Here is an 11,215-nt window from a genome sequence, read left to right as displayed (position 1 = left end):
TGTGGGGGGATCAGGGGGTGTCCTTAGGGGGTCTGCAGGGGGGCTCTGGGCCGGGCCTCGGGGTGAACCAGGGCGCCTGTGCCGAGGAGAGGCTTGTCGTGGGGTAAGGACCCCTCGGGCCCGGCGTGGATGTTGAACCACCACATATCGTTCCCCCGACTCGCGTGCAGTTCCCGGCCTCCGCGCAGGTCCACACATGCCCGCCCACATGCCCCCACAAGTTTATGTTCTCCTTCCTTTAATCATAAGATTTGTTTTTTTCTTTTCAATTTCCCTTTTCTCTTGATTCTTGTCCGTTCCAACCTCAGCCTCCAGTGGGCCCCACTCGGGCACCGGTGCCCAGAGGCCAGGCTGGCTCTCGCTTGCAGCCCCTAGGGCTGCTCGAGCTCCCATCTCCTCGCGTGTAGACGCGGAGAATCCCCTCCTTCCAGGAGGGCCAAGAGGGTCAGAAGTCACGGGGTCCCCGTCAGCTGTGACCGCTCTGTGTAAAGAACGGGACACGAAGCCGCACGCCCGGCCGCCTGGGGAGAACACTGTCTGGGAGCCTCCGGCGAGGGGCCGCGCGCCGGTACTCCGCCTGCTCGAGCTCCCATCTCCTCGCGTGTAGACGCGGAGAATCCCCTCCTTCCAGGAGGGCCAAGAGGGTCAGAAGTCACGGGGTCCCCGTCAGCTGTGACCGCTCTGTGTAAAGAACGGGACACGAAGCCGCACGCCCGGCCGCCTGGGGAGAACACTGTCTGGGAGCCTCCGGCGAGGGGCCGCGCGCCGGTACTCCGCCGCAGGTTTCCATCTGCCGTGTGTTTGGACAGAAGGAAACGTGCAGTTGGAGCATGTCACTTGTTGACGGGGGGACTCTGACCCTCCAATGGCTGGTTTCCTCCTCCCCCCACGTCGAGCGGTTTCTTGCATCGCCTCCTGCAGAGGAGTCCTGGGGAGAGGGTCAGACATGCTGCCGCTCTGCCGCGCGGCCACCGCCGTCCAGCCTTGCCTTCTGTGGAGGGGAGCGCCTGTCGCAGAGCTGGGGGTGCTCCAAGTCACCTCCTGAAGTGGTCCGTCCCTTGTTGCCTTCGGGGCAATTTTAACACTTTCGTAGTGTTTGCAGGTGCGCTACGTGAAGCCCAGCCCCGTTCCGGCTCGGCTGGCACTCCGTGTGCGTGGGGTTGGACACTCCCCAGCAGGGGCGCCAGCGCACGACCAGTGGGGCCCTCGGAGTCCCTGCATGCCCACGAGGCCACCCCTGCGCCTACAACACCAGGGACTGCGTAGTGAAGACCCCTCGTGTGTCGCTGTGACCAGCCTGTCTGTCGGAAATGGTATCAAGTGGGAACCCAAGTGCACACACAGGAGGGAAGGCAGCAGGGTCCAGGGAGCTGCCCTCTCGTCCCCTCGGAGGTTCCCCATGGCCCACCAGGCTGCTGGGCCACGTGACGAGGATGGGATGGCGGGCGCTGCGGACACTGCCGTCCCCGCGAGGTCGCCCGGAGCCCGTGGGCAGGCGCTCGGCAGTGTTGGCCTGCACCGCTGGGCGTCTACCGGAGGTCTCCTCCCGGGCCGGGCTTCTCCTCCTTCCGTTTATGGTTCCTCATCGCGGATCGTTGTGAGCACCCTTCGCGTCCCCCCGAGAGAGCCCTCCCTATAACCCTGAAGCACACGCAGTCGTTCTCGGCCTGCCATTTCCGAAGAGGCGCGTCCCCCTCATGCTGTGGGCTGAATTGTGTCCCTCGCCAGAAGTTCACATGACCCGCAAACCTCAGAATGTGGCTGTATTCAGTGATAGGGCTTTTGCCGACGTGATTAGGGTGGCCCTAGTCCAGCATAACAGAAGTCCTCATAAGTGGAGGAGATGACGTGGACATGCATGGAGGGACAACCACGTGAGGACACAGGGAGGAGATGGCCGTCTGCACACCCAGGAGAGGCCTCCGGAGGGACTGGCCCTGCCACGCGGGGATCTCAGACTTCCAGCCTCCAGGATGTGAGAAGCACATTCCTGCTGTTTAAAGCGCCCATCGGCGGTGTGTGTGGCCCCCCGAGCTGGCTGGTGCACCTGCTGTGTGGGAACACGGGGATCCCGCCCCAGGGAGGCCAGGTCCAGAGTGAAGGGGAGTGTGTTTTGCTGCAGAGCTGAGATTGGGAACCCGGGTGTGGTGCTGGAATCCCATGCAGCAGACGGGGCACGGGAGCTCCTGGCAGGTCCGCTCAGGACAGCACACATTCTGAGCAGTGTTTCGTGAGGAAGTGCCTCACAGATGGTCATTACTAGTAACATATTGATGCTTTCTGAAGAAAGCCTGCTTTTTCCCACAAAAACGTCTTCCACGTCTCTGCTCGTGTTCTGAAGACAACTTCACACCCTCGGCGACGGCAGGAACGCAAAGAGCTGCGTGGTGTTAACTGAGGCCGGGATTTCCCGCGCTGACCTAATGGGGTTCGTGGTCTTGGATCCCGTGGTCTCAGCGGGGGTGTAGGTGTGTTCTACCAGACTTAACACCAGACTTAACGGTTTCTGAAATTAGGGCAGAAACATCCCATTAGCTGTCTGGGGTCCCAGTTCCCACCTGGGCTGGGGGCATAAAGGAGGCACGTCCCCAAATGCCAGGGGTTCTGGGAGATGAGCGTCCTAGAAGGATGCCTAGGATTTGTGTCCGTCTGATTTTGCACAGGAAATGGGGTTTTCCAGTCACAGCCAAGAGGCAGGTTCGTACCCCGGGCTCCGCGAACGAGACTATGAATCTTCGCAGCGCAGTCGTGCTGGGAGGAAGCTGTCCTGCTGGTTGGAGGCTCCTCGGGGGCCATGTGTCATCGGTGGTCTTCACCGGGCTAAAGGGGCCTTTCCTCAGAAGGTCCATGGCAGAGTTGAGCGCAAAGCCTGTGTGCGTTTCCAGAGTAAAGCCTGATTGGCTGGGGATTGTGCCCGAGGCCAAAAAGCATCAAGATTTCTCTTCTGGGGGCCTGGCCCCATTGTGGGACTGGAATTATTCTGGGAACTTGGGACCCTCAACCAAACGGGTTACAGGGACAGCGTCTTCGCCGACAGACCTGGGCGGCGTCTGGTGGAGTCCGTGTGTCCTGCTAAGCTCCACCCATCTCTGTGTAAAGCCCGGGACGCCTGCCACGTCCTTGGCTGGCCCTCCGGCAGGTGCATAGGCTCCCCTCCACTTGCTGCCTCCTCCCCCTGGCGCCCTGTCCCCGGTGCCCGACGCCGTCTGCTGTAGGCATCCCTGTCTACCTCGACTCCCACCCGAGGGGAAGCAGTTTCGAGGCAGAGATCTCCTATCACTGGGGCTGCTTGCTGCCGCAAGTGACCAGTCCCCCTGTGACTGGCGAACAGAACACGGAAGGAAGCCGTGGAGTCACTCACAGGAGCCTGAAGGCCGAGCCTGCACCTGTCCGCCCTCGGATGAAGGGTAGAGCACAGCCTGGCCCATCAGCAATGGCATATTGTCAGCCCTAAGAAGGAAGGACATTTTGATGTGCACTACTCCATGGATGAGCCTTGAGGACAGAAGCCGGGCATGGAAACAAATAATGCATGGCTCCACGTGGGTGAGGTCCTACGAGGCGTCAGATTCATGGAGGCTGGAGGTGGGTGGTGAGCGCAGGGCTCGGGGAGGGGCTTGGGTCCAGGAGGAGACCCGCGGTGCCAAGTTGGACAGGGGGCTTCACAGTGTGGGTGCCCCCAGCCGCTGCCCCCCGCCCTCTTCTCAGCTGTGTGAGCGGCTCCCGGGCCCAGGCTCCGGTGGTCTCTGTATCCTCAGGACCTCCAGCCGCAGTGCCGTTCTCCCGTCAGTCCCGCAGAAGGAAGCGGTATGTTTCCCTGGGTGTGCACACCAAAGCCTGTTTTTGTAAGACATTCAGTTTTGGTGGGTTGCTACGGGGCCCCGTGAGCCCCTGAGAGCTTCTGAAGAGTAGGAAATGCTCGGAAACTTGTTGTGGGGAAGAAAGAAGGCGTTCTCACCATTTTCCACGTTAGAATTCCCTGTGGCGCACCTGCGAGCTGGGGGGAAATGTGTCTCCTTGCCAGTGCATTTGTGTCAGAACCTCTGAGTAGAAATGTCGTGGTCAGGGTCCCAGTTGCAGTAAGCTGCTTTATCAGAACTCCTGCTTCTCGGTGTCCCTGGGTGGGGGGTAAGTCCAGTTTGGGGGGAGGGCGTCCCGGCAGGGTCACCCGCCTGTGCCCCGACACGAGCCCTGACCCCAGGGCTGGCCGGGCACCTCCAGCTCTGCAGGGGACGGGGGGGTGGGGGGGTGAGAATGCCAGGTCCTTCTAGCAGAGGGAGCCACTTTACCTGGGCGGGGAGATGGAGCAGGGAGGGGGAGCATTCCTGCTACTCATGGAAAACGCTGACCTTAGCCAGGGAGCACATTCACGCTCTGTGGTTTTGACATGAAGGTTTACAAAAGAAAAAGCTCGAGACCGTCCACATGGGGTCCATTCATTTCTTCCTCCTGTGTTTGCGGCGTATCCGAGGGGCTGCAGACGTATGAGTTCCACGTTCATCGAGAGAGACGCACGGTGTGTCTTTCCAGTCTTTCAGGGGTTTTCCCTAAGTAAGTCTCATTATATCTGGCTGCCTGGCTGTCCTTCCTTTGCTTTCCAGAAGGTTGGGTAAATGGCCTGTTGTTTCTAGACAAATAACAGAAGCATTCTAAGATTAAGGACTTCCTTTAAAAAAAAAAAAATCACTGCTACCGAACTTCCCATACAAAGTCTTGGCTTTTTAAAAATAATTTAAATTTAGAGCTGAACAGACCCGAGAAGACATCTAAGCTGATGTTTGTCAGTGGGATTCTGCAGACGGAGCACCGGAGGGCCCCAGAGGCTGAGCACGTGGCGAGCGGTCCGTGACCTGTGGCCCCAGCACCTCGGGATCCGGGTGCCCCCTCCCCCGCCGCCCCGACTGTCACACCTGGAAATACAGCGCAGGAGCCCAAAACTGTGTTCATACTCACTCTGCAGAATTCTCTGTTTTCCGTAGTCCCAGGGTGTGAGCCGGAGGGCGGGGACGGGAGGTGGAAAAGTGGCTGCCAGATCGATACACATCAGTGATAGATCGATACAGATCAATGGTAGATCAGTGATGGTAGATCGATGACTCCTCGTTGGAGATAGTCACACTCGCTTCTAAAGGCTGACTGAGAAGATGCCTGCTTCTCACGGCCTGCAGGTCAGTCTGGGCGGTCAAACAACAAAACTCCGCTTTCTTCTCTGGGATAGGCGAGTATCATCGTGACCCCCGCTACATGTCATTTATCTGTCTTTAAAGACGACGTAAGTTTAATGGCAGTCTGTAATTACGAACAGTAATCGAGGGATGATTGAGTCATCGTGCCCTGTAAGGTTCTCTGTGTAGCGGGAAGACGGGGGCGTTGAGTTGGTTCCGACGTCACTCACCTGGGTGTTGTGCATTACGTGGTGGGCCCTGTGCGCACACGCGGACCTCAGCATCTGGCCGGCTCCCGGCTGTGCGGGCAGCGAACATGTGGGGTCCCCTTCCTCCCGCTAACTTACGTGTGGTGTAAATCGTGGCTGGAGGAGAGCAGATGTTACCCCGCTTCCCACGGAACCATCTGCAGCAGCTCCCGCGCAGTCTAAAAATAGACCTTTTGGAAAAGAGCCTGTGACCCTCTGTCACCCCTGCTCTGGGTAGAGGAAGTGCAGGAAGGGGAAGCCAAGGGGAGCCTGGGCCCGGAAGCTCCTGGAAGGTCTGGGAGCCCCGGAGGGAGAGGCACAATCGCTCCCTCCCTCCTTCCTTCCCTCCCTCCCTCCCTCCCCGGCCCCCAGTCCTCAGTTCCTGCAGGCGCCAGGACACCAGCTGGTGGAGGGAACCAGGAAGCCAGGGGTCTGCTTTCCAGACACTGACCATATTGGTGTCCTCTGGGTGTCAGCCGGAAAGGGGAAATGTGAGAATATGTCAGGAGGAGCACAAACGTGGTTTGCCTGGGGGATGCCGCAGACCTGCCGGGAGCAGGGTCCACACTGGCCCCTTTGCGGCCCCCAGCACTCCCACGCGTGGACACGTCCTGCTGGGGAACTGTGGCCGCAGGCAGAAGTCTGACCACCACGGTGATGGTTGAGGCTGGCCGCTCACCGGGACACGGGAAAGCCTGCCTGGCCCCGCTCCCTCTGAAAGCCACACACGCCCCTGCAGAGCGAAGCCTGCCCCTTGTCACCTGCGAGCCTCCCTCGCAGACAGGACACCTTGCCCGCTCGCCTCCTTCTGGGCCCACACTGAGCATGCGGACTCCGAGTGCACTGAACAGGGCTGGCCCAGGGACAGCCCGTTTAGACATGTCCCTGTAACTGTGAACGGATGTGCAAGGTGAACAGGATTGGCCACATGCGTCCTGCCTGCCGTCCTGGCTTGCACTTCCTGTAATGAATGCCGCCGTCCACGTGGAGGGTTTGATGTCTGCAGCCCGATTCTTGGACCTGGCGCATTTATCTGCACTTGGACTCGTGTTTGCAGCGCCCTGCATGTCTGAGGACGGAGGCCGTGCCCCTTCTCCCCGAGGCCCCGCTCCTTCTCCCCGAGGCCCTGCTCCTGCTGGGTGGATAGCGGGCCTGCAGCCCCGTGGTGGCCGCCGTCCGCGGCTCGCGTGCCTGTCTGAGCACACAGAGGGGCCTGGCTCTGCGGGAGAAGTGGCCGGGAAGCCAGTGTCCCTGTGCCGACGTCCTTGGCTGGCCCTTCTCCAGACTGAGGGTTAATTAAGTCCTGTCGCCTGGGGCAGGGAACCAGGCCTAGCCACGGCCTCGGCCTTGGTGCTGAGTTGTGAACAAAGCCACTTTCATGGGGAGAGCTGAGCTTGCTGTTTTCTGGAACAGGCGACAGGGTAACAGGAACAAAGCAGGACCTTATTTCCCTCCTGCCTCTTCTCCGCTGCTGGTGATCGCAGGCGCCATGCAGGCGTGGCATGGGATTCCCAGGATCGCCGTGGCCCCGGGGACACGGAGCGGGCAGCCCCTGTGGCTGCAGCAGGACCCCTGAGAGTGCCGTCAGTCACCCACTGTGGGCTTGACTGAGAAACAGTCCTTCTGACCCTGAAGTTCAGTCCTGCTCCTTGGCCTGGGGGTCATGAGGACGTGCACCCTGACAACTCGGGGCCAGGCCCACATCCTGCCCTGGACTTTTTCCTTTTACTTCTGAGTCACTGCGAACTCATTCATTAATTCGTAGCAGGTGTGAGAAGCTCCCACTGGCGCCAGCCCAGTGGTGGGGGCCCAGCTGGGAGCACAGAGCCCTGGGATGCTGCACTCACTCCCATGGCATTCGCTTGGTTTATTGCAAACCCACCTACTTTCAGGTTCCCATCGAACGTGCGCTTCCTCCAGGAAGCCTTCCAGCTGCCCCCAGGCAGAAGGAGAGTCTCCTTCAGGTGCCTCTGAAACTCACAGGCTGCCGTTCTGGCGACATGCTCACCTGGAGGCCAGCAGCCAGCGCCATGCTCACAGCTGGTTGGCGCTCAGTAGCTATATCTTACGTGGGCAGGGGACACAGGGACATGCTAACTGCCGATGTTGTTTTACTTGCAAGAAGACAATTTCAGAGGGAGGGAAGCTCCTCGAATCCTTGTTTTCCCATCCCAGCTTCACTTGACAGGATTGGAGGGTGGACTTTGCAGCCCATCCAGTTGGCTGATTAATTCAAGAAACTTTATTTTATTTTGAGAGAGTGGGGAGGGCCAGAGGGAGAGAGAAAGAGAGAGAGACTGTCCAGCAGACTCCCTCCTCAGCAAAGAGCCCAACGCAGGGCTCGATCCCATGACTCTGAGATCATGACCTGAGCCAGAACCAAGAGTCGGACGCTCAACCGATGGAGCCCCCAGGTGGCCCAACCAGCGTGTATTTTGCAAGGTTTTCTGTGGAAGGTCATACTGGCGTGTGGGGCGCCTCCCCATTGGGAGTAAGACCACACTGCCCCAGGGCTTTGGACGTGCAAGAGGTGTGCGTGCATACCAGGTGCAGCCCTGGTGACCACGGGCATCCCCGTGGACGCAGGAGGCAGTGCCCGCTCCCGGGGTCTCACGGTGTGGTTTGTACAAAGGCGACATGAGCACTGGGCTTTCTTGTAAAGACGCGTTTACTGAGTGTTGAAAACGCGAGCACTGAAGTTGGCTCCCCACTTCCTCCCAGATCGGACAAGGTGCTGTTTCAAAGTTTGTCTTTGATTTTCATCACTTTTACTCTTGAGCGAATGTGTATAGTTTTCTGTTTACTTATCTTGCTTCGATTTCATGGACTTTTTTCCTGAACCTGTGGATTGATTTCTTTAGTTTTGGGGAATTCTCAGTAAATACCTTTCCCGGGTTTGCTTGAGCCTCATTCCATCCCCCGTCCCTCCTTGGCCCCTGTTGTATGTGTGTTAGAATTGCTCACCATGTCCCACGCGGCGTTGCTCCCTTCCCTGTCTTCCGTACCTTTCCTGCCAGTGCTTCCAGCTCGATACTCCTCGGACTTGCCCCAGCTCGCACCGTCAGCATCTCCACCGTGCTGTCTGCTGATGGAATCATTGGCCTTCTGCTTCGTTTCATTAATTTTGTTCTCATGTCATCCTAGGATTTCCACTCAGTTATTCTTAATGCACTCCAGTTCTGTGAAATTCTCTTATGTTTTTCTGAAACGTTTTCCATTTACTTATTTTCAAGTGCGTGTCTTTTAACTCCAAGGCATGTATAGCTGTGGCCGTTCTCCCCCTTTTTCTTTTCTTTGTCTTTGCTTTCATTTTTTTGTTCTGGTACCTGTTACTAGCATGCCTGGTCAGTTTTTTAAATTAAATATTTGAATTGTGTCTGAAAATTACAGATAAAGAGATAGATAGAAAGATAGATAGGTGGGTGGATGGGTGGATGGATGGATGGATGGTTAAGTAGGTGGGTGAATGGATAGATGATGGATGGATGGATGGATGGATGAACGGATAGATGGATGATAGATGATTAGACAGGTGGGTGGATGGATGGTTAGGTAGGTGGGTGGATGGATGGATGGTACATAGGCGTGTGGATGGATGGATGGATGGATGATAGATGGGTGGATGGATAGATGATTGAAGGATGGATGGATGGATGGATGGTACATAGGAGTGTGGATGAATGGATGGATGGATGGATGGGTGATAGATGGGTGAATGGATAGATGATTGAAGGATGGATGATGGATGGATGGATGGATGATGGATGGATGGTTAGACAGGTGGTTTGGTGGATGGGTGGATGATTGATGGATGGATGATAGATAAATAGATGGGCTGGATGAGTGGTTGGGTAGGTGGATAGATGGATGGCAGATAGGTGTGTGGATAGATGGATGAGTGATAGATGGGTGGATGGATAGATGAGGGATGGATGGATGGATGGATGGTTAGGTGGGTGGATGGATGGATGATAAATAGACAAGGGGTGGATGGATGGTTAGGTAGGTGGACGGATGGTAGATAGACAGGTGGGTGGATGGATGGATGATGGATGGGTGGATGGACGAATGTATCAGTCCGTTGATCCATATTAGATAGAGGCAGGCTCTGGAGGGTGATCTTTACTTCTGGACAGGGAGATGTTCTCCAGGGCAGACTACTGAGATCTGGGGGCAGGGGGTGCATCTGTTTCCGGCGCTGGTATTCCCACAGTGTAGCCTTCAGGGCCTCACCGTGAATCCTGGGTAGGTGCCTTGGGCTCCCCGGTTGTTTTTCGGCCCCGCTGGGAAACTGCCCAAATCCCTGCTTATTCTGTGGCTCCTTAGCAGCCACTTCAGTCTCAGTTCCAGACGTTTCGCTCGGTTTTCTGAGCTGAGGAGTCGGAAACGCCGGCAGGGGAGGCTGTGCTCAGAGCGGGGCTTCCCTTCCCTCAAGTCCCGGCTGCTCACTCAGCCTCAGTTTTTATCTCTGCAGCTCATCAGTGGGGTTTCCACAGCCCGGACCGCAGGCTAAGGTCCAGCCTCTAATCCACGTACTGTCAAGTGGGTCTGTGGCCGGGACGTGTGACTCGCTCACAGCCGCCCCTTTCCCGGAAATGAGTAATATGAGTGATGTGGAATTCTTAAAAACTTCACCATGCTTTTATCCACCCTCCCTTGTTCTGAAGCAGAAACCCAAATACCCTGTATTTCTTACAGTGTTATTTTAGTGACCCTGCTAGATTTGTCCAGTTCTTAAAGCTGAGTTTAAAAAAAAAGAAAGAAAGAAAAGGCAAGATTTTTAAAATATCCAGAAATAACGGCGATGCTGGGCCTCAAGCAGGGGCGCATTTTGTCGGGAGTGTATAAAATTCGGTGGAGCGTGTGGGCTTGGCCTCTCACGCCCTGAGCGACAGGGCCCGGGCCAGGGTCTATGCCCCTTGCCGGGGCGAGGACACCAGCCGGCAGGGCCGTGTGGGAGGTGGGACGTGTACCAGCAAGCTCGCGGCCCAGGGTGTGGGCCAGGCTACCAGCTCGGGACAGATGGAGCTTAAGTGCCCACCCAGCCATAGCCACGGGGCCTGCTCTTTCTGGAAAATGGGTCTTCTCTGTGAGCGTCTCCTGCTGGCATGCAGAGCGAAGGCCTGGCCCTTCTAAAGTGGGAGCCGGCCTGCAGGCTGGGCAGGATCTGTCCGTCAGTATACGGGCCTTTGGGGGGTGACTCTGTGTGTGCTGCACCCCCTTGTCCTTGCAGATGAACTTGCAAGACGCTGCTCAGCTCACTTAGCGTGCTGGAGCCCGGCACGGGGCGTGTGGTCCGCATCCTGTGTTTGGGGAGTGTGCCAGGCAGGAGTGACCCGCACGTGGTGGAATCAGGCCCCTCGTCTATGGCACGCCTCTTCAGAAGGGACGCCGTTCCTTCCAGGACAGAGACCAGGCCCGTAAGAGAGTCTCCACTCTTTTCTCTGCTGCAGATACTCGAAGCTGTGCTGAGATCCTGCATCGTACGGTGGGGATGTCCGAGAGCCCCGTGGGGCCCAAACCTGCGATGCTCCGGGCCGACATGCCAGCGGCACCTGCCTTTCAGCGGGCGTTCACGTCCTCCTGCACCATCTCCAGCAGCAGCCCTGGCCAGCGGCGGGACAGGTAGGGAGACAGGCCCTTGAATGCAGCACAGGCTGCTCCTGCAGACCCCGACCACAGGCCCTGGGAAGGGAGGGCGGGGGGCTCGACCTGCAGCTGACACCTGGCCGCTATTGATAATGGTCACTCTTCAGAAATACAATCACAGATACAGATTCTGGAGACTGTACCCCCCCCCCC

General features: G+C 57.6%; 1 protein-coding gene across 1 annotated transcript in view; it reads left to right on the top strand.

Moving 5' to 3' along the window:
* Window positions 1-11,215, top strand: part of TNS3 (tensin 3) — a 121,225-nt gene that overhangs the window by 84,861 nt on the left and 25,149 nt on the right. The window contains exon 18 of the mRNA XM_040644493.1: window positions 10,867-11,038. Coding sequence (XP_040500427.1) covers window positions 10,867-11,038 — 172 coding nt within the window. The remainder of the gene's footprint in view (window positions 1-10,866; window positions 11,039-11,215) is intronic.

This window comes from Ursus maritimus, unplaced genomic scaffold (genome assembly GCF_017311325.1).
Source record: "Ursus maritimus isolate PB19 unplaced genomic scaffold, ASM1731132v1 scaffold_3, whole genome shotgun sequence".
Taxonomy (NCBI): domain Eukaryota; kingdom Metazoa; phylum Chordata; class Mammalia; order Carnivora; family Ursidae; genus Ursus; species Ursus maritimus.
Note: the sequence above shows the minus strand (reverse complement) of the source record. Positions and strands in the feature narration are given on the sequence as shown.